Genomic DNA, 27,749 nt, shown 5'->3' with positions numbered 1-27,749 from the left:
AATGTATATTAGTAATCTATCATTTCAAACAGGTAAATTCCCAAACAAAATGAAAATAGCTAAAGTTGCACCAATTTATAAGACTGGAGACAAACACCAATTTACAAATTATAGACCTGTTTCTTTACTTCCACAATTTTCTAAAATCATTGAAAAACTGTTCAATAATAGATTGGAGACTTTCACAAACAAAAATAGAATACTTGCTGAGAAAAATATGGATACAGAGCTAATGTTTCAACTTGGATGGCTTTAATTGAAATTACAGAAGAAATGACCAATGCAATAGATAGTAAAAAATGTGCAGCAGCAGTGTTGATGGATCTAACTAAAGCATTTTACACAATTAATCACAAATTTTAATCAAAAACTAGAACGGTATGGCATCAGAGGGTTAGTCTTAAACTGGATAAGAAGTTATTTAACGAACAGGAAGCAATACATGAAGACAGGTGAACCCATGTCTACAACGCTAAATATATCCTGTGGTGTACCTCAGGGATCAATACTAGAACCAAAATTGTTCAATATTTATATAAATGACATTTGTAAAGTTACAAAAGATTTAAAGTTAGTATTATTTGCGGATAATACAACAGCATTTTGTTCAGGAGAGAACACACAGAAGATAATACAAATTACAGAAGAAATGAACAAATTAAAAAGATGGTTTGACAAAAACAGACTATTTTTGAAACTCAATAAAAGTAAAATAATGCTATTTGGTAACAGTAGAAGAGAAAGTCAAACACAAATACAAATAGACGGAATAGAAATTGAAAGAGTAAATGAAACCAAATTTCTAGGTATAATGATTGATGATAAATTGCACTGGAAATCTCATGTAAAAAATAAACAACATAAAGTAGCAAGAAACACGTCAATAAAGAACAAAGCAAAACATGTTCTAGACAAAAAAATCACTTCATATTCTCTACTGCTCGCTTGTGTTTAATATCTGAGTTATTGTGTAGAAATATGGGGAAATAACTACAAAAGTACACTTCATTCACCAACTGTGTTACAAAAAAGATCAGTTATAATAATACATAATGTTGGATATAGAGAACATACAAACACTTTATTTATTGAATCAAAAATACTGAAATTCCACAACATAGTGAATTTGCAAATAGCTAAAATTATACACAAAGTAAACTATATAATACACTACATAATCTGCTAGCCAAGAATATAAAACAATTATTCTAAAAAAAAGAGGAGAAATATAATCTTAGAGAAACATGTAATTTAAAACATTTGTACGCACATCAATCAATCAATCAATGTTTATTTATATAGCCCTAAATCACAAAAGTCTCAAAGGGCTGTACAAGCCACAACGACATCCTCGGTACAGAGCCCACATAAGGGACGTCGATGTGAATGACTATGAGAAACCGCATATGTGGGTAACCCCCCCTCTCTAGGGGAGACCGAAAGCAATGGATGTCGAGTAACATAATATTGTGAAAGAACAGTCCTTAGTGGATCTAACATAGTAGTGAGAGTCCAGTCCATAGTGGGGCCAGCAGGAGACCATCCCGAGTGGAGACGGGTCTGCAGAGATGTCCCCAACCAATGCACAGGCGAGCGGTCCACCCCGGGTCCCAACTCTGGACAGCCAGCACTTCATCCATGGTCACCGGAACCGGAATAACCCGGCGAGGAGGCAGAGGAGAAAAGAAAAGAAACAGCAGATCAACTGGTCTAAAAATGGGAGTCTATTTAAAGGCTAGAGTATACAAATGAGTTTTAAGATGGGACTTAAATGCTTCTACTGAGGTAGCATCTCTAATTGTTACCGGGAGGGCATTCCATAGTACTGGAGCCCGAATAGAAAACGCTCTATAGCCCGCAGACTTTTTATGGGCTCTGGGAATCACTAATAAGCCGGAGTTCTTTGAACGCAGGTTTCTTGCCGGGACATATGGTACAATACAATCGGCAAGATAGGATGGAGCTAGGCCGTGTAGTATTTTATACGTAAGTAGTAAAACCTTAAAGTCGCATCTCAAGTGCACAGGAAGCCAGTGCAGGTGAGCCAGTATAGGCGTAATATGATCAAACTTTCTTGTTCTTGTCAAAAGTCTAGCAGCCGCATTTTGTACCAACTGTAATCTTTTAATGCTAGACATAGGGAGACCCGAAAATAATACGTTACAGTAATCAAGACGAGACGTAACGAACGCATGAATAATAATCTCAGCGTCGCTAGTGGACAAAATGGAACGAATTTTAGCGATATTACGGAGATGAAAGAAGGCCGTTTTAGTAACACTCTTCATGTGTGACTCAAACGAGAGAGTTGGGTCGAAGATAATACCCAGATTCTTTACCGAGTCGCTTTGTGTAATTGTTTGGTTGTCAAATGTTAAGGTGGTATTATTAAATAAATGTTGGTGTTGAGCAGGACCGATAATCAGCATTTCCGTTTTCTTAGTGTTGAGTTGCAAAAAGTTAGCGGACATCCGTTGTTTAATTTCATTAAGACACGCCTCCAGCTGACTACAATCCAGACGTGTTGGTCAGCTTTAGGGGCATGTAGAGTTGGGTGTCATCAGCATAACAGTGAAAGCTAACACCGTATTTGCGTATGATGTCACCTAGCGGCAGCATGTAAATATTAAAGAGTGCAGGGCCAAGAACCGAACCCTGGGGGACTCCGCACGTTACCTTAACATAGTCCGAGGTCACATTGTTATGGGAGACGCACTGCATCCTGTCAGTAAGATAAGAGTTAAACCAAGACAAGGCTAAGTCTGACATACTAATAAGTGTTTTGATACGCTCTAATAAAATATTATGATCGACGGTATCGAAAGCAGCGCTAAGATCAAGAAGCAGCAACATAGATGACACATCAGAATCCATCGTTAGCAGTAGATCATTAGTCATTTTTGCGAGGGCTGTCTCCGTAGAGTGATTTGCCCTGAAACCGGATTGAAAAGGTTCACAGAGATTGTTAGACACTAAGTGTTCATTTAGCTGCTGTGCGACAATTTTTTCGAGGATTTTCGAGATAAACGGAAGGTGGGACACCGGCCGATAGTTTACCATGAGGTCAAGGTCGAGGTTAGGTCTTTTGAGTAGAGGATGAATACCCGCTTTTTTTAATGCTAGGGGAACAGTGCCAGAGGAAAGTGATAAGTTTATAATATTTAGCACTGATTGACCTAATAATACAAAAAGCTCCTTGATAAGTTTCCCAGGAAATGGGTCAAGTAAACATGTTGTTTGTTTTGTCCCATTTACACATCTTAACAATTCCTCCTATGTTATTTCATCAAAGAGAGAGACATTTTTTTGGAGGGCGGTATCCATCGTAGATACAGTTGTATCTGTGTTAATAGAACCCAGTTGTAGCTGCGATGCATTGTCTTTAATCTCCTTTCTAATGAGTTAAATTTTCTTATTAAAGAAATTCATAACGTCATCTGCTGAGTGGGTGGAGCTACTGGGAGTAGTCCCTTGTTGGGTTAGCGATGCTACTGTACTAAACAAAAATTTAGGATCATTTTTGTTGAGGTGGATGAGATTTGAGTAATATTTAGCTTTAACTAAGGTAAGCTTGTGTTTATAAGTTATTAAACTATCACTCCATGCTTGATGGAAAACCTCAAGTTTCGTTGCGCACCATTTGCGTTCCAGCTTTCTACATGATAATTTATGGGCTCTAGTTTCTTCCGTAAACCATGGGGTGCGCCTTTTAGGGGCTCTTTTTAGCTTTAGCGGTGCTATACTAGCAATGGTGTCACAACACTTAAAACCTTCAGTATATCAGTATGTGGAATTAAATGATGGAATGGATTAAGTAAAGAAATCAAACAATGTACTAATATGATCCACTTCAAGAAACTCTTCAAACTTAAAGTGTTTACAAAGTACAAAGGAGAAGAACCATGATCAACATTCAGATTTTCTTTCATTCATCCATTAATTTTCAAGATAATCTTACTCATCTCACCATATGAAATATAACTTACTTCACCAATTATTATTTATTTATTTTTATTATTATTACTTATGGAGTCAATAAATTGAGAACAGCAAGTGAACACACATTTTAGCAACTGCTATGTAAAGGAAAAGGGGTAGGATTAAATAAGCTCTGCTTCTTCCTACTCCTTTTCCAACATGTTGAAAAGAGAAACTGGAAATTGTGATGCATCTTGTTGTATGCACGCATGTTCGAAATAAACTCAAACTCAAACAATATTGCGCCACACATTTTCAATGGGAGACAGGTCTGGACTACAGGCAGGTCAGTCTAGTACCCACACTCTTTTACTATGAAGCCACGCTGTTGTAACACGTGGCTTGGCATTGTCTTGCTGAAATAAGCAGGGGCGTCCATAACGTTCCTTGGATGGCAACATATGTTGCTCCAAAACCTGTATGTACCACCTATGTTTGTGTCTGTATGTTTCAGCATTAATGGTGCCTTCACAGATGTGTAAGTTACCCATGCCTTGGGCACTAATACACCCCCATACCACACCACGCCTATAACAGTCCGGATGGTTCTTTTCCTCTTTGGTCCGGAGGACACAACGTCCAGTTTCCATAAACAATTTGAAATGTGGACTCGTCAGACCACAGAACACTTTTCCACTTTGCATCAGTCCATCTTAGATGAGCTCAGGCCCAGCGAAGCATTTCTGGGTGTTGTTGATAAATGGCTTTGGCTTTGCATAGTAGAGTTTTAACTTGCACTTACAGATGTAGTGACCAACTGTAGTTACTGACAGTGGTTTTCTGAAGTGTTCCTGAGCCCATGTAGTGATATACTTTACACGCCGATGTTGGTTTTTGACGCAGTACCGCCTGAGGGATCCAAAGTGCGTAATATGATGGCTTGCGTGCAGTGATTTCTCCAGATTCTCTGAACCTTTTGATATTACGGAGCATAGATGGTGAAATCCCTAAATTCCTTGCAATAGCTGGTTGAGAAATGTTGTTCTTAAACAATTTGCTCAGGCATTTGACAAAGTGGTGACCCTCGCCCCGTCCTTGTTTGTAAATGACTCAGCATTTCATGGAAGCTGCTTCTATACCCAATCATGGCACCCACCTGTTCCCAATTAGCCTGTTCACCTGTGGAATGTTCCAAATAAGTCTTTGATGAGCATTCCCTAACTTTCTCAGTCTTTTTTGCCACCTGTGCCAGCTTTTTTGAAAAGGCTTTGCAAATCATTGTATTCTGTTTTTATTTACCATTTACACAACGTGACAACTTCACTGCTTTTGGGGGCTGTAAACAAGAGGAACACTAAATGATCCGATACTATCTGCATTTAACTACAACAGATCATAATGAGTCGGTTCATTTTTGTTCTGCACTCCTGTTTCCTTTAGTGTTGTATTCAGCAGAATAATTATCAAAAAGAGCTTTGCAAAAGTGAGGTCTGCTTGATTATAGCATTAAATCAAACCAAAATGTATTTGGCACTTTTCATACGGGCAAGTGGCAAACACAAATGTTTTAATAGAAGACAAGAAAACACACACACACACACACACACACACGCACACACACGCACGCACACACACACACACACACACACACCAAAACATGGCACTGAGAATGTGAGGAAAAATGCCACCTTTGAGGAGTCCAGCCTGTAGAAGAACTTAAATGAACGTAATTTAAAACAAATATAGTATAAAACATGAAAAATACAAGTGCAAATGTAAAATATAAATATAAAAATGAAAAATGGGTTATACTTGTATAGCGCTTTTCTACCTTCAAGGTACTCAAAGCGCTTTGACACTATTTCCACATTCACACACACTCACACTCACACAGATGGCGGGAGCTGCCATGCAAAGCCCTAACCACGACCCATCAGGAGCAAGGGTGAAGTGTCTTGCTCAAGGACACAACAGACGTGACAAGGTTGGTCGAAGGTGGGGATTGAACCAGGAACCCTCAGGTTGCTGGCACGGCCACTCTGCCAACCGCGCCACGCCGTCCCCCATTGCTTTAAGTTGATAAAAACATAACATTGAAAGAATAATAGCAGAAATAGATTATCGGTAAAAAAGCCTGATTAAAAAGATGTTAGCCTTTTTTTTTTTAAATTTTTTATAAATGTCAACACTATGCATTACCACTTCTTTAGACAGCAAAGTAGTTGTGATTAAAACTGCTGGTTGAAGTAAGACAAAATTAATCAAAAATAAACAAATGACATCATTCCACAATGCTCATGTATCCTCCAAATAATGTGGGATTATTTGAATGAAATTATTTTTCCGTTGACTTTAAAATCTGCTTTATCGTGGTCAACAAAAGGAAGGCAGCACATTTGGGACACTTATAAACCAGCATGACTCTCAGCAGGGTCCTTACCAGCTGCTGTCCGGGGTCCTTGTTGCAGTGGGAGGGCACTCGGCTTGCAGACCACACCATGAGAACGTCTAGAAGGGACAATTCTTAGCCGCTGTGTCTGAAGATGCGACCTGTGACTTACATCCAAGGAAGTCAACACAATCACAAATCAAATCATTTTCTAGTCCACACATTATTTGGAGTTGCATCCTTAAACTTTAGCTAATGTACTTTTACTGTAATGATGGACACAATGTCCCAGGCTCATATTCCCCAACTGGTAAATTACTTGTTGACTTTATATTTGTATGTGAGCAGGTTCAGCAGTAGGTTGGGCTAAACAAGAATAAAAATACATTACATCTTGTTTTTACATAAAAACTGGCAATTTAAATTTTTCATCAAATTAATCACACTTTGCAATTTGATTACTTTGATTTTTGTATTTTCCGCACTATAAGGCGCACCTAAAAAACACAAATTTTCTCAAAAGTTGACAGTGCACCTTATATATGGGTTAATATTAATATTAATTTTCATAAAGTTTAGGTCTCGCAACTACGGTAAACAGCCGCCATCTTTTTTTCCCCGTAGAAGAAGCGCGCGGTGCATGCTGGGATATGTGACGTTTCATTTCCATTTGTGTGTTTATGTAAAGACCCCAAAATGGCTCCTATTAAGTGTGTTGTCTGTCTAATTATAAATAATGCAGACGAGGCGTGTTAACTGAGTTCTCAACGTTTACTCACAGCGTGCTCATAACCACATTCTAACTCCCAGCATACAACGCTTCTCAGGGCTACCGCGCATGCTCGTCACTATCGTTGCATGCTGGGTAGTGTAGTTGTTATATTTGCTAGCTCATAACATCACATTAAGAGACACGCTTACGCGCTTAATTCAATACTCGCCGTCATTCCGGGTGGATTGACAAAAGACCTCCAGCCGCTGGATATTGGTGTCAACAGGGCATTCAAATCACGACTGCGAACGGCGTGGGAACAATGGATGACCGAAGGCGAACACACCTTCACTAAGACAGGCAGACAGCGCTGGACGACATACGCCAACATCTGCCAGTGGATCGTAAATGCCTGGGCAGATATTTCGGTCACAACTGTGGTCCGAGCTTTCCGGAAGGCAGGATTCACAGAACTGCTGGACAACAGTGACACTGACTCCGATGACTTCGACGAGACGGAACCGGCCATTTTGGATCCCACATTTGCCCAACTTTTCAATTCGGACACCGAAGACGAAGAATTCGAAGGATTTACGAATGAAGAATAACTTCAGAAAGTGAGCGCTATGTTTATTTTGTGTGTTGTGACATTAACATTCGAGCAACATTATGTTGCTATTGCTCTGCACTATTTAGAATTTTACTATGTTTGTGATTGCACATTTGCGTACATTTTGGGACAGAGTTGTTAGAACGCTGGTTTTTAATATATTATTAAAGTTTGACTGACCTATCTGACTGTTTTTTTGACATTCCCTTTAGCGCAGCGTAGGCGCGGCTTATAGTCCGGCGCGGCTTATAGGTGGACAAAGTTTTGAAATATGCCATTCATTGAAGGTGCGGCTAATAACCCGGGGCGGCTTATAGTGCGGAAAATACGGTAATCGCAGTAAATTAACTTTACTTCCAATATTTGAACACAAATGTAATTTTTTTGTCAGATACAGGAATATTTGCTGAAAAGTTTTACTTGAATTATTTGTTAAAAACTTGCTTACAGTTTTAAATGACTAGTCGGGGTGTATTACGAAGTCACCTCACAAATTGCATAGGTAACTTGTTTATACATGATTAATGGGATGTTTTGTGATGAATCGCATGCACGATTAATGCAATGTTTAGTAATTAATCACTTGAGATAACGCGTTAACTCTGACAGCCCCAATAAAGTCATATTGTTTGCCCTTGATAGTGGAATAAAACCATGTACATCTCTTTCTGAATTAAAAAATGTAATAATCACGATGAAAACATATGACTGAGTAAAAATAATACATTATGGTTTAATTGTTGTAAAATTAAAATAGGGCAACATTGAAAGTCAGTTGCACTTGTAAAAATAGGGGGCAGGTATGAGTTTTAACTTCTTTCAGCTCCTTTTCATTCATAATTAGTTTTATTTTTCTTAGATTTTTGTATGAATGAAATAACTGAAATGTTATCTATCAAAAATAGCTGGTAAATGACTGTTGCATGTCTGTGTGGAGAAAAACATTTCAGTCGAACTTCTGCCAATATTTTACTCTTCAAAAAGCTAATACTCGTGATGACAATATAATGAACTGAAGCTATTATCTCCCAAAGTTCAAACATAATCTATAATTTGGTGAATTCCAAAAATCACCATCCATCCATCCATCTTCTTCTGCTTATCCGAGGTCGGGTCGCGGGGGCAGCAGCCTAAGCAGGGAAGCCCAGACTTCTCTCTCCCCAGCCATTTCGTCCAGCTCCTCCCGGGGGATCCCGAGGCGTTCCCAGGCCAGCCGGGAGACATAGTCTTCCCAACGTGTCCTGGGTCTTCCCCATGGCCTCTTACTGTTCAGACGTGCCTTAAACACCTCCCGAGGGAAGCGTTCGGGTGGCATCCTGACCAGATACCCAAACCACCTCATCTGGCTCCTCTCCATGTAGAGGAGCAGCAGCTTTACTTTGAGCTCCTCCCGGATGACAGAGCTTCACCCCTATCGCTAAGGGAGAGCCCCACCACCCGGCGACGGAAACTCATTTCGGCCGCTTGTACCCGTGATCTTGTCCTTTCGCTCATGACCATAGGTGAGGATGGAAACGTAGATTGACTGGTAAATTGAGAGCTTTGCCTTCCGGTTCAGCTCCTTCTTCAACACAACGGATCGATACAGCGTCCACATTACTGAAGATGCCGCATGGATCCACCTGTCGATTTCACCATCCACTCTTCCCTCACTCATGAACAAGACTCCAAGGTACTTGAATTCCTCCACTTGGGGCAGGGTCTCCTCCCCAACCCGGAGATGGCACTCCACCTTTTTCCGGGCGAGAACCATGGACTCGGACTCGGAGGTGCTGATTCTCATCCCAGTCGCTTCACACTCGACTGCGAACCGATCCAGTGAGAGCTGAAGATGCTGGCCAGATGAAGCCATCAGGACCACATCATCTGCAAAAAGCAGAGACCTAATCCTGCAGCCACCAAACCGGATCCCCTCAACGCCCTGACTGCTATAAAAGTTATGAACAGAATCGGTGACAAAGGGCAGCCTCACTGGAAACGGGTCCCACTTACTGCCGGCAATGCGGACCAAGCTCTGACACTGATCGTACAGGGAGCGGACTGCAACAATCAGACAGTCCGATACCCCGTACTCTCTGAACACTCCCCACAGGACTTCCCGGGGGACACGGTCGAATGTATTCTCCAAGTCCACAAAGCACATGTAGACTGGTTGGGAAATCTCCCATGCACCCTCAAGGACCCTGCCGAGAGTTAGAGCTGGTCCACAGTTCCACGACCAGGAGGAAAACCACACTGTTCCTCCTGAATCCTAGGTTCGACTATCCGGCGTAGCCTCCACTCCAGTACACCTGAATAGACCTTACCGGGAAGGCTGAGGCATACTTGCCAACCTTGAGACCTCCGAATTCTGGAGATGGGGATTACTGTGTATTTAGTATGTATGTAGTATATAAGGCTGTGCTTCTGGCTGCAAAGCATTGCATTTTCAAGTAGAACAATGAGTAGATGAGTGTTATGTGTGTGTACATGTGTAAATAAATGAACACTGACATTCAAGTATTTCTTTTATTTATATATATATATATATATATATATATATATATATATATATATATAATATATATAATAAAATATATATATAGCTAGAATTCACTGAAAGTCAAGTATTTATTATATATACATATATATATATATATATTTATATATATATATATATATATATATATATATATATATATATATCAGTGACGTGCAGTCACTAGAGGCAGGTGAGGCGGGGCCTCACGTGCCATCATGGAAAGAAAAAAATGTAAAAAGAAAAAAAAAATAATTAAATTGTTATATGTATCCAGTGATTATACTATAAAGTTATTTTCCATTTAACTTCACCAGTTTTAGATTATTTGTATTCAAAATCGCTGAATTTTCACATTTGCCGTTCAAATACTGAGAAGAGGCGGTGCGGTGATCAGCAGCCAGTTGAGGCACGTCACTCAGTTGTGCCTCACCATGGATTGCGGACTAGGCTAACTGCTGGCCTGCTGTGCAGTGAGACCGTATTGCTATATGAATTATATTATACATTTCCATAGTTTAGTTAGCTGAGGTATATAATGTACAGTGTATTTTGTCAACAACTGTATGTGTGTAACGTATTTCTTGTGCTGAGCAATCATAAAACTGCTGCAAAGACGCACTGGCTGAGGCTCGTGTAATCCCGCCTCCTGGTGCCGGTTAACGCACCTCCGCCGCAGACTGCACCCCCCGACGGGAGCGCCACACCAACCAAAGCCCACACCCAAACCCTCCACGTGCAAGACTGAATCCACCCAAAAAAAGTCACTTAACAAGAGGCCAAAAAGTGCAAAAACATTGCTCGCGCCGGAGGAGCCGTGAACGACTGCAGGGACACAACATTAGGTACACCTGCAGACTGCAGCACGGATTTCATATTTCATTCATTCACAACTCCTCCAACACGAACACCACTGTTCCCGCACTTATAAGTAAAGGTAACACCATAACGTTTTTTTTATTAAATGTGCTTTTTTGTGTGCTACAATTTGTATGTGTAAAGTTAAAGTTTAGTTAAAGTACCAATGATTGTCACACACACACTAGATGTGGTGAAATTCGTCCTCTGCATTTGACCCATCCCCTTGCTCACCCCCTGGGAGGTGAGGGGAGCAGTGGGCAGCAGCGGCACCGTGCCCGGGAATAATTGTTGGTGATTTAACCCCCCATTCCAACCCTTGATGCTGAGTGCCAAGCAGGGAAGAATGCTGGTATGAGCTTTTAAACATAACCCGTTAACTGCTGCCAATCAAATGGTGAATAAGATACTCTTTAGGGTTCATGTTTGTAAATCTGACTGTGATGAAGTCAGTGTCTCACCAGTCATGAACCTCACCGCACGTCACTTATATATATATATATATACACACACACACACACACACACACACACACACACACACACACACACACACACACACACACACACACACACACACACACACACACACACACACACACACACACACACACAGGTAAAAGCCAGTAAATTAGAATATTTTGAAAAACTTGATTTATTTCAGTAATTGCATTCAAAAGGTGTACGGTAACTTGTACATTATATTTATTCATTGCACACAGACTGATGCATTCAAATGTTTATTTCATTTAATTTTGATGATTTGAAGTGGCAACAAATGAAATCCAAAATTCCGTGTGTCACAAAATTAGAATATTACTTAAGGCTAATACAAAAAAGGGATTTTTAGAAATGTTGGCCAACTGAAAAGTATGAAAATGAAAAATATGAGCATGTACAATACTCAATACTTGGTTGGAGCTCATTTTGCCTCAATTACTGCGTTAATGCGGCGTGGCATGGAGTCGATGAGTTTCTGGCACTGCTCAGGTGTTATGAGAGCCCAGGTTGCTCTGATAGTGGCCTTCAACTCTTCTGCGTTTTTGGGTCTGGCATTCTGCATCTTCCTTTTCACAATACCCCACAGATTTTCTATGGGGCTAAGGTCAGGGGAGTTGGCGGGCCAATTTAGAACAGAAATACCATGGTCCGTAAACCAGGCACGGGTAGATTTTGCGCTGTGTGCAGGCGCCAAGTCCTGTTGGAACTTGAAATCTCCATCTCCATAGAGCAGGTCAGCAGCAGGAAGCATGAAGTGCTCTAAAACTTGCTGGTAGACGGCTGCGTTGACCCTGGATCTCAGGAAACAGAGTGGACCGACACCAGCAGATGACATGGCACCCCAAACCATCACTGATGGTGGAAACATTACACTAGACTTCAGGCAACGTGGATCCTGTGCCTCTCCTGTCTTCCTCCAGACTCTGGGACCTCGATTTCCAAAGGAAATGCAAAATTTGCATGGTTGGGTGATGGTTTAGGGTGCCATGTCATCTGCTGGTGTCGGTCCACTCTGTTTCCTGAGATCCAGGGTCAACGCAGCCGTCTACCAGCAAGTTTTAGAGCACTTCATGCTTCCTGCTGCTGACCTGCTCTATGGAGATGGAGATTTCAAGTTCCAACAGGACTTGGCGCCTGCACACAGCGCAAAATCTACCCGTGCCTGGTTTAGGGACCATGGTATTTCTGTTCTAAATTGGCCCGCCAACTCCCCTGACCTTAGCCCCATAGAAAATCTGTGGGGTATTGTGAAAAGGAAGATGCAGAATGCCAGACCCAAAAACGCAGAAGAGTTGAAGGCCACTATCAGAGCAACCTGGGCTCTCATAACACCTGAGCAGTGCCAGAAAATCATCGACTCCATGCCACGCCGCATTAACGCAGTAATTGAGGCAAAAGGAGCTCCAACCAAGTATTGAGTATTGTACATGCTCATATTTTTCATTTTCATACTTTTCAGTTGGCCAACATTTCTAAAAATCCCTTTTTTGTATTAGCCTTAAACAATATTCTAATTTTGTGACACACGGAATTTTGGATTTTCATTTGTTGCCACTTCAAATCATCAAAATTAAATGAAATAAACATTTGAATGCATCAGTCTGTGTGCAATGAATAAATATAATGTACAAGTTACACCTTTTGAATGCAATTACTGAAATAAATCAAGTTTTTCAAAATATTCTAATTTACTGGCTTTTACCTGTATATATATGTATGAAATACTTGACTTTTGGTGAATTTATTATTATTATTGTTATTCTAGCTGTAAATATACTCCTCCCCTCTTAACCACGCCCCCGCCCCCATCTCCTGAATTCGGGGGTCTCAAGGTTGGCAAGTATGCCCTTCGAACTGCCCTGGATAAACTGAAATTCTTGTTTCCATTCGTTTTGGAACTTACAAGCGTATTTCTTCATCTTACTCATCGTCGGCGTCGCCATTGCTGTATCTTCTTCGTTCGCATGGAGCTGGAGGGGGCGTGGCCTCCAGCTAAGGCTCGAAATCGGGAGAAAATTTGTTCCGGGAGGTTTTCAGGAGAGGCGCTGAATTTCGGGAGTCTCCCGGGAAAATCGGGAGGGTTGGCAAGTATGGGTTGAAGAGTGTGATCCCACCATAGTTGGAACACACCCTCCGGTTCCCCTTCTTAAAGAGAGGAACCACCGCCCCCGATGTCCACAAGATGTTGCAGAGTCTTGTCAACCAAGACAGCCCCACAGCATCCAGAACCTTAAGGAACTCCGGGCGGATCTCATCCACCCCCGGGGCCTTGCCATCGAGGAGCTTCTTAACTACCCGGAAATAGGAGAGGCCGCCACAGATTCCCCAGGCACTCGTTCCTCATAGGAAGACTTGTTGGTGGAATTGAGGTATTCGAAGTATTCCCTCCACTGATTCCAAAAATCATTCTTCACATATTTCTTAGAAATATTAATGTAAATCTCATATACACATTTTAACGTTTTTCATCAACAATTAAGAATAAAAGCATATTTAATAGAAATATTATGAACCTAATGTAATCAGAGCAAAGGGTGGCTATTTTGAAGAAACTAGAATATAAAATGTTTGTTAAGTCCATAACTCCACGTGTTCATTCATAGTTTTGATGTGACAATCTACAATGTAAATAGTCATGAAAATAAAGAAAACATTGAATGAGAAGGTGTGTTCAAACTTTTGGCCTGTACTGTATATATTTTAACTACAGCAAAAAAATTTTTGGAAACAAATCTGTAAAAGCAGATAATTATGTATCATACCTTTCAAATAGATCATTCGTTGACAAATTCTTCCCGTTTCTCAGCTATTGCAATAAATTGAATTCCACTTCCTGTTCTTCCAATGAACTGATTTTGCACCGGTCTGGTGTCCTGTGCTTTTTCAGAGAGCTCTTGCATTGAAGGTGCGACCAAACTCTTATAAATGAAACGTGTTGGGGAAAGGGAAACGTGTCATTGAGCTGACTGATGCCAGCATTTATCACTAGCCAAACAAACGACGGCAGAGAAATGTGTGGTATATTTAAATGACGCCCCTTTTATTGCAAGCAGGAAGGCCATGTCATGAAAACGTCCACGGTCATCATGCGAAGAAGAGAGCATGATTTGCAGACAGCAGGGGAGGATGGGGGAAAAGAGCCAAAAAGGAGAGCAGATAAGACTTTAATTGAAGCGATTCTTTTAGAAAGAGAGCCAAGTCTGTACAATGACTGGGGGAGAGCAATAATGGCACTTGAGTCGTGTGGCGCTCTTAAGTCACTGAGTCCTTTCAAAACATTTTGTTGCGACGTTATACACATGGCTGGAAAATGTTCCATAAGTTAGTTCCAGAATTAATAGTGAACGTTAGCACTGGAAGACAAGATTCGTGCTTTCAATTCATAAAGGGTTAAAAGAAGGACTGTCATGACTAATAAAAATGGCCGCATGTATGCAAGTCACCGAGTTAAAGTGTTTTGTCGCGCTACATCAGCTCGGATCAATCCTCCCATCCACAAATGTACAAATTCACTTTCCCGACTTCTTTATTTATTATTACAATTGTTTCCATCACTTTTCCATGAGCCAGGTACTCATTTTTCCCCCGTTAATAACAAGTCCAATAGGTGACTATTGTGTAGAACCTGAAAAGTCCTCGAGGAGAGGAAGGAAGGAGGGAAGGAAGGAAGGCAGGAAGGAAGGAAGGAAAGGTTTGGAGGAGGGAAAAGGGAGGGATGATTGTCCTCCCTGGGACCTCTTCCATATGAGGAGAATATAAGCTATGTGAAATGACTTGTCTGTTCATTTGCTCCTCTTCTTGGCGTCTTCTCTACTCCACATCCCCAGCGTCGTCTCCATCCATTAGCAAAGCAGCATATTTACTGGCTGAGCTGAACTTCTGGAAGAAAAACAAGCAACCAGAGACACTCAGCAAAACACTCCTGAATGAAGTGGTGCCCGTGTGACGGGCTGTTGGTACACCAACTGAAACTTCAATGTGGAGGAGGAGCCCAAGACACAAAGACCTTTAGGAGAACCCTACACCAACTATGAGAACTGCTGAACTTGGTGCTCTGTGACGGACTTACAGGGGTCGGGGTTTCTTCATATTTCTTTGGCTCGGGTGCTGGTCTGGAGTCTCGGTCTCTTCTGTTATCCTTTCTACAGTCAGAATGAACCCGAAGGTTAACATTCATGGACAGGACTCACCAGTGGACAGACAACACTTGCCAATAATGCTGCACAACTACAAACTAGAGATGTCCCGATTGTGGGCTCAGATCGGGCCGGTTTTTGCTTTGTTCTTTTTTTATCGATTATGAGCCTCGCCTATCGTTACCGCAGCTGTGCTCACATGGATTTAAGGGGAACTGCACTTTTTGGGGAATTTTGCATATCGTTCACGATCATTATGAGACATGACAGATTTTTTTAATGCATCCTAAATATTAAATACATTCAATGAAAAGTCCGCTTACAATGGAGCCTATAGAAGCAGTTCAATTCTCCCTAAAAAAACCCCCATCCAAACACCTCCATTAGGGTTTTATATACATGAACTAAGTATATACCGTATTTTCCGCACTATTAGCCGCACCTAAAAACCACAAATTTACTCAAAAGCTGACAGTGCGGCTTATAACCCGGTGCGCTTTATATATGGATTAATATTAAGATTCATTTTCATAAAGTTTCGGTCTCGCAACTACGGTAAACAGCCGCCATCTTTTTTCCCCGTAGAAGAGGAAGTGCTTCTTCTTCTACGCAAGCAACCGCCAAGGTAAGCACCCGCCCCCATAGAACAGGAAGCGCTTCTTCTTCTACTGTAAGCAACCACCCGCCCGCGTAGAAGAAGAAAAAGCGCGCGGATATTACCGTACGTTTCATTTCCTTTGTGTGTTTACATCTGTAAAGACCACAAAATGGCTCCTACTAAGCGACAGGTTTCCGGTTCATGAAAAGACGCAATCTCTCCATCCGCACACGGACTACTATTTCACAGCAACTGCCTAAAGACTTTCAAGAAAAGCTGGCTACTTTCCGTGCATATTGTAAAAACAAGATAGCTGAAAAAAAGATCCGGCCAGAGAACATTATCAACATGGACGAGGTTCCACTGACTTTTGATATTCCTGTGAACCGCACTGTGGATACAACGGGAGCACGTACGGTGAATATTCGCAACACAGGGAATGAGAAGTCATCCTTCACTGTGGTTCTAGCTTGCCATGCTAATGGCCAGAAACTTCCACCCATGGTGATATTCAAAAGGAAGACCTTGCCAAAAGAGACCTTTCCAGCCGGCGTCATCATAAAAGCTAACTCGAAGGGATGGATGGATGAAGAAAAGATGAGCGAGTGGTTAAGGTAAGTTTACGCGAAGAGGCCGGGTGGCTTTTTTCACGCAGCTCTGTCCATGTTGATATACGACTCCATGCGCGCCCACATCACGCTGGTTTTTAATATATTATTAAAGTTTGACTGACCTATCTGACTGTTTTTTTGACATTCCTTTAGCGCAGTTAGATGCGGCTTATAACACGGGGCGGCTTATAGGTGGACAAAGTTTTGAAATATGCCGTTCATTGAAGGCGCGGCTTATAACCCAGGGCGGCTTATGGTGCGGAAAATACGGTATGTCATGTAGTAACATTTATAACATTCAATATTTATGTTTTTTGATCATTTTAGGCATTTGCAGCGCAGTTATTTAAAAAACGAATCAAAATGTTTGCTTTTTTTCCCCTTCATCACAGATTATTACTCCCTGCAAACTGTACTAGAGCCAAAAAACATTAAAACATCACTTACTGTACAAGGTCTTCTGTCATTAGGATGCAGACTGCTGGGATGTTCATTTAGATAAAGAATGTCTCATAATCCTCGCAAAGAAACGGGGTGGGGGGCGGGGGTAACAAGTGCGTTTTGTGTCGTCCTTGCCAGTTCCTGGTCCTAAATTGCTGTCATAGTGTCCCAACTTCCATCCATCCATCCATTTTCTACCGCTTATTCCCTTTGGGGTCGCGGGGGGCGCTGGAGCCTATCTCAGCTACAATCGGGCGGAAGGCGGGGTACACCCTGGACAAGTCGCCACCTCATCGCAGGGCCAACACAGATAGACAGACAACATTCACATTCACACACTCGGGCCAATTTAGTGTTGCCAATCAACTATCCCCAGGTGCATGTCTTTGGAAGTGGGAGGAAGCCGGAGTACCCGGAGGGAACCCACGCAGTCACGGGGAGGACATGCAAACTCCACACAGAAAGATCCCGAGCCCGGGATTGAACCCAAGACTACTCAGGACCTTCGTATTGTGAGGCAGATGCACTAACCCCTCTCCCACCGTGCTGCCCTAGTGTCCCAACTTGTCGGATTATATTCTCAGCCATCTATTTTACAGGTGAGAGGCATGATTTATGATCTACAATAAACTTACAGGGAGCAGGGAAGCGAGGAAGCAGCAGACCAGTCCATGATGTAAACATAGGGACACAGGAAGTGATTAGGTCGCTGCTATAAATAGGTTTGTCAGCTTTAGTACATATAACATTAATATCACTAATACTCGGTTAATATTCAAGTCACGAAATGTAAATGGAGTATTGTTGGCTCTTTTTGAATGGTTATTTATTGGATTTTATGGGCAAAATAGAGGTGCTCTCATTGGCTCTGCTGTAAGCGGACTTTTATTTAATATTTAGTATTCATTAAAAAAAATCCATCTGTTATGTCTTTCATTATGATTGTGAACAATAGGCACATTTTTATTTTAAAGTGCAGTTACCCTTTAAAGATTGTACTCATGTAAAAGATTCCTTCTAAAAGGAATGCACAATTATATTTCAGGATTCTTTATTAATCGCATGCGCATATGCAGGGTTTGCATGAATTCCAGGAAGGTGCATGTCTGGCCAGAACACCGGCTTGAAGTTGTGAGCTGCAACAGACGCGGCGGGTCAGTGTGGTTAATGTCCATCTACAGTGCGAAGCCGCTTCTCGTGACTAATCAACACTGGCAAATAAACTGGGTTTCTTACAAGTACTGTTATCACTGTAGGCTAGGACAAGGAACGGATACGCATGCTACACACCAGAACAGGACTGCAATGTAAAATAGAGGTGCTCACTCTAAATATCAATATCGGTAAGGTATCTCGGGCTGAAGCTAGCAAACTTTTTAGTCATCTATCGATTAATTTGTTCAATAAATTATAAACATTTACCGTATTTTCCGCACCATTAGCCGCACCTAAAAACCACAAATTTACTCAAAAGCTGACAGTGCGGCTTTTAACCCGGTGCGCTTTATATATGGATAAATATTAAGATTCATTTTCATAAAGTTTCGTTCTCGCAACTTCGGTAAACAGCCGCCATCTTTTTTCCCGGTAGAGCAGGAAGCGCTTCTTCTTCTACGCAAGCAACCGCCAAGGTAAGCACCCGCCCCCATAGAACAGGAAGCGCTTCTTCTTGTACTGTAAGCAACCACCCGCCCCCGGAAGAAGAAGAAGTGCGCGGTGCATGCTGGGATATGTGACGTTTCATTTCCATTTGTGTGTTTATGTAAAGACCCCAAAATGGCTCCTATTAAGTGTGTTGTCTGTCTAATTATAAATAATGCAGACGAGGCGTGTTAACTGAGTTCTCAACGTTTACTCACAGCGTGCTCATAACCACATTCTAACTCCCAGCATACAACGCTTCTCAGGGCTACCGCGCATGCTCGTAACTATCGTTGCATGCTGGGTAGTGTAGTTGTTATATTTGCTAGCTCATAACATCACATTAAGAGACACGCTTACGCGCTTAATTCAATACTCGCCGTCATTCCGGGTGGATTGACAAAAGACCTCCAGCCGCTAGATATTGGTGTCAACAGGGCATTCGAAGCTAGACTGCTAACTGCGTGGGAACAATGGATGACAGAAGGCGAACACACCTTCACTAAAACAGGGAGGCAGCGCCAGACGACGCCAACATCTGCCAGTGGATCGTAAATGCCTGGGCAGATATTTCGGTCACAACTGTGGTCCGAGCTTTCCGGAAGGCAGGATTCACAGAACTGCTGGATAACAGTGACACTGACTCCGATGACTTCGACGAGACGGAACCGGCCATTTTGGATCTCACATTTGCCCAACTTTTCACTTCGGACACCGAAGACGAAGGATTTACGAATGAAGAATAACTTCAGAAAGTGAGCGCTATGTTTATTTTGTGTGTTGTGACATTAACGTTCGAGCAACATTATGTTGCTATTGCTCTGCACTATTTTGAATTTTACTATGTTTGTGATTGCACATTTGCGTACATTTTGGGAGTGAACAGAGTTGTTAGAACGCTGGTTTTTAATATATTATTAAAGTTTGACTGACCTATCTGACTGTTTTTTTGACATTCCCTTTAGCGCAGCGTAGGCGCGGCTTTTAGTCCGGGGCGGCTTATTGGTGGACAAAGTTATGAAATATGCCATTCATTGAAGGTGCGGCTAATAATCCGGTGCGCCTTATAGTGCGGAAAATACGGTAGTAGCCACAGTGCAATCTTTTAGGAAAAATAGTTGAACAATTTTTCTGATTACAATAATCTTCATTATTTTTTTCAATAAAGGCACATTTAATGTGAAATTGCGCTTAACATGTGCAATTAAGTGCATTAATTGGGGAAAAAAAGGCACACACACAACCACTTATGCGTGTGCTCTATTGCAGCGGTCGTGCGGGGAAAAAGGCTGCGTATTTTGTGTCATTTTAGGGACAAGCGGTAGAAAATGGATGAATTATTAGTTACACTCATGAAGTGATCATCAAAGCAGCAGACTACCAATCAAAGTGTTTATCTACTTGGATTAATCGTTGCAGCCCTAATAGTATCAGTGTATGATCGATAAAGTCAATAATTTCTCGCTCTTATCACAAAAACTTTTTGGGTTTGTTTTTGTTATTGTTTACAAACTCAGGGAATGAAATCCAGGAGGGCTTTGGGGGCAAAAAACAAAATGGATTTTAATGGGCAACAATTAAAATGTTCTGAAAAATATTGTATGTAGCTTATAATACCATACATTTAGTGTCATAAGATTTACAACAATACTAGAAAGTTATACATTTAATGAAATCAGCTTTATAAAACTGTTATTTTAGTTACTTGCTAAAAACATGTTCAGTTCCACAATCTAGAACACTGTCAACGTATTGGATTGGGACTGCAAATCGGATCGGATCTGAGGCCAAAATGCTGATCGGGACATCCCTACTAGCACCTGAACACTAGAGTAGCACAAACGATTCATGTTGATTTTTTTCATCCACACGCAGAGTCAGGTGCTCATCATGTGCCAAGAAAAGTCAGTGATAGTTAGAAATCCCTTTTCTAGCTAATGTTATGCACTGGTCTAGTGCCGGACTACCAATTAGGCATTGTCAGCATTTTGCCTAAGACTTCACAACATTAGAGACAAGGGATGTTGTGTAGCTCTACAGTACATGGGCCACTCTTTGCAGATGCCCTCATGCCCTCCCTGTCTGTCTTTTCACAACTCAAGCAGTTGCAAAGCTTTGGGTGGCTGACCTGTCTGCCTCCTTTCTTCGGTCTCTGTTGGGCCCCTCTCCTCGCCCCCGCCCTGCTCCAGGCCTACCTCGTGCCCGTGGGGGCCCCCGGTCTCCATGGGCACCATCAGCCTTGTTCTCATCTTAAAGGAGAAGCCAAAGAGTTGAGAGAATGGTTGGACTATAGACTGTCGACTACACTGGCAACACACTGCAGCAGCTTCAGTCAATGAGTGGCTGAAAATTTACATTTAGGTTGGAAAGTGCAGTTTGATTACTATATAATTGGGTCACTTCCGTTTAGTTTCAGGAATCCCGCATTATTCTTTACGAAGGCAAGGTTGTCATGTTTCCAATGAGCCTTTATTCAAACATCCTTCGCGGACCGTCAATTACGTTCCTTTTTTATTTTTTTTATTATTAGAGCCAAACACAATCAAGGACTAGCAGCAATGTTTTAACATGTCTTCAGGGGCTTTTTAGCCATTTTATATGACTGAAGAAAGTTTCATAACAACCAATAAGTTATGCCTAACAAGTTTTCTTTTTTCTCTTCATACATTTTTAATCAATTCATTCCAACCGTGATCGTTAGTCTGAGTTGATTAGGTGGCTCATTGTTGTATTCCCTCTATGTTCTCTTGTAATCCTGATGATTACATATTTCAAATGTCAAGCAGGCACTTGAAATATCATTAATCATCAATAATCAATCAACGCTGAGGTTTGCTGAAACCGCCCCGTAACAGGTTTCCGTGTTCATGACTAGGTCTTACCCTTTTCAGATCCTCTCTCATCAGCAGAACTTGAGGAGCTAAAACAAAAGATAAGCGTAGATACAATAAATGTGTATGTACGTCATACTGGGGCTGGGCAATATGGCAAAAAAAATTGATCACGATTAATTTGTTCATATCATCCGATCTCGATTAGTATCGCAATTATTATATTTTAAATTAAAGCCGGATTGTCCCGTGCAGAATTATACTAAGTACTGTTGCATACCTACTGTTTACTACTGCAGTATCTTGTAACCGACATTTCCGCAAAGTTTGATCGAGGTAAAATACGCTCACAGCTGACAACCCTCATTTTGTTCATATATATCATTAAGCTTACGAGAGGTGCACACTACTTAAATGTACTGAATACTGCAAGACTTTTACTTCAAGTTAACATTTACTAAACAACACTTTTAAATGGTAAATTATTATTTATATTCTTGAATTACTTGTATACATCAGTGCTTATCACCAGTGCTTTGGCAAGCGCTGGAGTCTTTGAAAACTCAAATACTCTCGCATATATTAGTGCTGTAAAATAATGTGTACCGACACATAAAACAAGATTAAGGATTCTTTCAGGAACAAAATGTTTTTTATCCTTAAACTCGACATTTATTTGAACACAAAATGTCTGTCTGCAGGGTTTTCTAGTAAATAAATGATAAATGAGTTGTACTTGTATAGTGCTTTTCTACCTTCAAGGTACTCAAAGCGCTTTGACACTACTTCCACATTTACCCATTCACACACACATTCACACATAGTACTTCTTATATCAGAGGAGTTGAATTTTTGCAGACACAAACAACAAGTCTGATTAAATAATACTTAGATATACAAATGCCTTTTCTGATTAAATTAGTGAGTGTGTTGATTCTCCCAGTCGGGACTAATAAAGACTCCTGTGAGTGCCTGCAAGTCCGCATTCAGGGCAGGATTACTGGTGCGCTGCAGCAGATAGTGAAAGTTAAGCCTGTCACTAAAGCCGCTGCTCCTTCTAAATGTTGTTTCAACTTCTATGCTAGTGGCACAACGCTGATTGAACATTCATTATAATGCACACATACACAGACACGAACATAAAAACACACGCAAACGTACACAAACACACACTCATTCACAGACACACACGGGATCATGGTCAGTAAAGGCGGTTTACTATTGCGGTAACTTCAGACAGACAGTTCCGCCATGTTTGATGAACAAATACGCTAACCGCTGATCACCGTGATCGAATTCAAATTAATGGCGATCAACAATCACATAATCGCCCAGCCCTACTTGATTCGCATTCTAAAGTACACTTACCTGAACTTGGGCGGCGCTGAATCAACTGGGGGGACTGTGGATAGCCCATCGGCCTCGCTGGAGCCCACACTGGCTGCACTTCTCTTGGCCCAGGCGTTTTCTTTAGGTGGAGGTGCGGGCATCACCTTCAGAGATTCCTTGGAGGGGGGAGGCTGTGAGGAGGACCCAGGAGACGAGGGCTCATCTTCCCTCCCACTGAAAACCTCATTCTCTCCGGAGCGCTCCTCGTCTCGACACCGTGAGCCTGGCAGAAGATACATTTGTCGTTTAGCAAAAGCGTGTGTATTTTTTAGGGGAAATTCACTGCAGTAGTTAACTGGGGGTTCAGCGGTTGCGCTGAACAGGTGGACCATGGTAGTAAACTGTGAAACATGGTTGGAGGGATGGCTTTTTAGACCATGATACCTTGGGATGGGAATTGAAAAGTGCTTCTTGTTCGGAACCAGTTCCCAGATTATCAATTACTTGAAATCGCCCAACAATTTTTCAAACGATTCCCTTAAAAACGCCAGTGATTTGGGAATGACGTCTTTAACAAATGCTCTAAGGTTTGGATACATTTTACAAGAAAACTACTACTACTTGTAATAATTGCTATTTCATCAAGAGGAGGGCATGCAACCAAAAACATTTGAACATACAGCATGCAATAACTAGAAATTAAATTCATGTTTTTGAACTGTGCCGATCTCATCCCAGCAGCAGTGACCACGTATCTGCCGTAAATACAACAGGTACTAACTCACCGCCTATAATGTTAGCATTATTACTTGTTCAATTGAAATGAATGCCTTCTCATTTAGACGAGCTAGACGGAGCCTGACTGGCTCTGAGGCGGGCAGTAAGTACTAGCTCCATTTCATGTCTCCTTTCATCGCGGCAGGGAAGAGTGCAATGTCTCAGGCCAGGAATGTTGAATGTCACCTCGCAATGACTAAGTTTGTGGTCAAAAGCTTGCACTCATTTGCCACAGTGCTCCTGATTTTTTGTAGGCTGGACGATTATGGCAAAAATAATAGTCACAATTATTTAGTTTGATATTGTAATCACAAATAAATACACTATTATTCATTAATTTGAGAACATGATTATTTATTGTACCACCACTTTAAATATATATATATTTGTAAAAACTCAATATAAATTAGTAACAAAAACAACCCACTACAAATAAAATAATAGCAATAACAAATTTAAATACAGCATTGTAAAAACAATACAATCCAGTTTACCTTTTACACTTATTTTAAAATAAGTGTATTTTAAATTATTATAATAATTATTTAAAAATTCAGTAAAATGTTTAATTAAATGCAAAAATCCCCATATGTATTGGTGCAATACATCTTTGGACAATTTTAACCAGTAATTTAGGTCAAAGCATTATTTATGTGTAAATGTATCAAAGTGCTTTAGGTACATTATGCTTTTGCAAGGTACTTTTTGAAACCTTTGTTTTGTAAGCGCAGTGGGACAGGGTTTGACACACCGCGCTACTATTGTGAAAAGGGGGAAGTGTGATATGCTGTTCTTACTAAGACGAGTAAAGAGGCGGCTGAATTGACGCTGCAAAAAAAAAATTTTAAACAAAAGAGCGCCTCTCAAGTTGCGAGTCCTGTACATTAGTTTTACATCCATGATGTCGTTCACAACAGCACAAGCAGATGAGCTGTGTTGTGGGTGTATGGATTGTTCTTGTTAGCTTTAGCTTCGTAGTTTAGTTGCTGTTTCAAGTGATCGTCTCTACATCGTTTAGTTCAAGACGGGGCGGTTGAGTGTGTCGGGGATAAATGAGCACTATCGGACACATTATTTTCCCAAACAGATGTTTCTTCTCATAAAAATGACAACATTTCACTCTCATTTGTGTCAATTTTCCTGATACTATTCTGCGTTTATCAGCGGATTTCTTTTTGTTTTGCTCCATCCCAAACCTCTCGTAAGCTCTGGAATTTGCATGCTTGTTGCGCGGCCCATTAACCTTTTTTTTCCCCTGACTATATTTTCATAGTCGCGAGAAGCCATAACAGAAATGAAAATGTGTTTTAATTCTCCAGCCCTAATGCTAGGTTTATGCATAAACTGAAATAAAACAAACAACAAATGTAGAAACACACATTTTTACAAAGGAGTTCAGTGTGCACATTGTGCCGTTAACCTACTGCGAGCGGTGTACGGAACTCTAACTACAAAGATGATGGCAAAGTTGACTTATGTATTTGCATCTTACCGTTTCGTTATTTAATTTGTTAAGTTGATCATTTACAATTAAATAAGGTATTGGTACCCCTGGGTTACATCTGAATGGCTATTGTGACATCCAGTGGACACATTTAGAACAGTAGTTTATTTCATTAAAAAATTGCAACTCATTTTTATACTTAGCAAACTCATCTTGCAGGACGGGTTAAACCTGTTCGCTGGCTTGATACGGCCCACACGTTTGACACCCCTGCTCTAAACTAAACAATATTGATGCTAATCCACACTTTGTTTTCTTTTTTCCAAAATAAGAATCGATAAGGGAACCGATAAAAAAACATACTGTTAAGCATAATCGAAAGTGGAATCTGAACAGTAAAAATCTTACCAATTCCTATCCCTAGCGATAACTTTCAAAAGACAAGCAGATGAGAACTCACCTCTTCCAGAACCACTTCCTTGCTGGGAGGACTCACTTCCTGTGCGAGATCTCTCAGTATGAGGTTCCTCATTGCGCCAGCTTGGGTCTCTAAATATAGTTATCAAATATCAAATATTTAATGAAACATGTTTATGAACACATATGCAGATGTGGACATGTGAAAAAAGAACATACATTTCCAATGCTAGGATATTTTTAGGCATCATAGGGCAAACTGACCTATCTCTTATCTTTCTGTCAGTACCGCGGCCCTCTTCCAGCTGTCTCTGCAGCCTTTCTTCCTCCTTTTTCAGCCTCTCTTCTACCTCTCTTTCCTTGGCTGCTGTGTCTACTGGTTTAGCACCACCAAAGATGGAAGCCCTGCTGGAGGGCGGGGCAGCCGCTGGGGAAGTACCGCCACTGCTACCTTCCTCTTCCTTGGGAACACTGCGGGGCTTCAGATTTAATTTGGGCCTCTGCACGGTTCCTGGGGGGGGGGGGGGCAAGGTTCGGATTTGTGAGGTGCAATTAATAAACACAATCAAAAAAAAAAATGTCATTAAATGTCACACTCACCTCTCTCCTCACGTTTATCATCCCGTCTTTCATATTTATCATCACCATAGCGATCGCGGTCCCCATAGCGATCCCTATCCCCGTAACGATCGTTGCTACCTCGACTATCATCATAATCCCGGCGGTAGCCACTGCCAAAAGCACGACGACCTCCCCCACCACCACGGGAGTCATAACCTAGAAAGCGGAACAAAAGGTGGGTTGAGAGTAAAGGACTAGCAGATGGATTGGCCAGTCAAACACATCCCAGTGAATACAGATACAGCTGAATTACCTCCTCTATCGTAATCTCTCCGGTCTCTGTCATCATATCGCTCCCGGTAGCGGTCTCTTCCACCGTCAAAACGGTCATTGTCCCGTCGCGGACCATCTCTGTAACGATCTGACTCATAGCGATCTCGTGATCCTGCAAGAAAGCAAAAATATTCAATGTAAAAAGTTGAATAGATTATCATTTTGCTTTTACAAGACATTAGGGTTGTCCCGATACCAATATTTTGGTATCGGTACCAAAATGTATTTCAATACTTTTCTAAATAAAAGGGGACCACACAAAATGGCGTTATTGGCTTTATTTTAACAAAAAATCTTACCGTACATTAAATATATGTATCTTATTGCAATCTAAGAACAATTTAGTCCTTAAATAAAATAGTTAACATACTAGACAACGTGTCTTTGAGTAGTAAGTAAACAAAGACTCCTAATTAGTCTGCTGACATATGCAGTAACATATTGTGTCATTTATCGAGAGCTGCAGCTATCGAATATTTTAGTAATCGAGTATTCTATGGATATCCCGATCGATTAATCGAATAAATCATATTTTTGCTTTAATAAAAAATAAATAAAAAGTTGTTTTTTTGTCCTGTCCAGCTTCTCAGGCATTTTCATCATTGTTGAGATAGATGCCCATATCGGTTGTACAAATTTACTTTACAAAAGAGAAGTGTGGGATACTTCTCTTGTTCCCTTATTTGTATTTTGACTTTATTAAATGGATTTATATTTTTATTTGGTGCAGCCGGGCCAGAGAAATATTTTTGCTTAATTAAGGTTAATTATACATGTTAAGATGTGCCCTCAATTATTGTGTTTGGCCTAATTGTCTTTTATTTCCTAAACGCCTGTTTTCATTATTGAAGGCTGACACGCACAGCTGAAATGCGTCCGTGGTTGATTGTGCCAATTTGTGTGTGCTGATAAAAACAGGTGCGCCAACAGCCCTATGTGCTGTGTTGTGTGACCCATAAACGGAAGTTCTTGTCTCTCGTGCGTTTTTGATTATTATACGGTGCCGTTTAAATGGTGGTTTCTCTACACAAATCCGCTGAGCTGTTTTCAACCTGCCAACAATACATAAACAATATAAAAAGACAAACCACTTAACAGAGGTGGGACCAAGTCATTGTTTTGCAA

The 27,749-nt window shown here is 41.0% G+C and overlaps 1 protein-coding gene across 7 annotated transcripts in view; it reads right to left on the bottom strand.

Annotated features, from left to right (window-relative positions):
* Positions 1 to 14,524: 14,524 nt before the first annotated feature.
* The window catches only part of eif4ba (eukaryotic translation initiation factor 4Ba), a 30,252-nt gene continuing 17,027 nt past the window's right edge, over positions 14,525 to 27,749 (bottom strand). The window contains exons 7-15 of one of the 7 annotated variants that reach the window (XM_061985695.1): positions 26,605 to 26,736; positions 26,331 to 26,507; positions 25,950 to 26,241; positions 25,774 to 25,862; positions 23,132 to 23,375; positions 21,815 to 21,852; positions 21,061 to 21,181; positions 15,575 to 15,647; positions 14,525 to 15,384 (exon numbers count right to left, since the gene is read on the bottom strand). In XM_061985695.1, the coding sequence (XP_061841679.1) occupies positions 15,316 to 15,384; positions 15,575 to 15,647; positions 21,061 to 21,181; positions 21,815 to 21,852; positions 23,132 to 23,375; positions 25,774 to 25,862; positions 25,950 to 26,241; positions 26,331 to 26,507; positions 26,605 to 26,736 (1,235 nt within the window). In that variant the 3' untranslated portion in view covers positions 14,525 to 15,315. The remainder of the gene's footprint in view (positions 15,385 to 15,574; positions 15,648 to 21,060; positions 21,182 to 21,814; positions 21,853 to 23,131; positions 23,376 to 25,773; positions 25,863 to 25,949; positions 26,242 to 26,330; positions 26,508 to 26,604; positions 26,737 to 27,749) is intronic. The other 6 variants (XM_061985696.1, XM_072915881.1, XM_061985698.2 and 3 more) reach the window with 6 other exon arrangements.

Source organism: Nerophis lumbriciformis, linkage group LG23, assembly GCF_033978685.3.
Source record: "Nerophis lumbriciformis linkage group LG23, RoL_Nlum_v2.1, whole genome shotgun sequence".
Taxonomy (NCBI): Eukaryota; Metazoa; Chordata; class Actinopteri; order Syngnathiformes; family Syngnathidae; genus Nerophis; species Nerophis lumbriciformis.
This window is presented reverse-complemented; position numbering and strand designations above follow the sequence as displayed.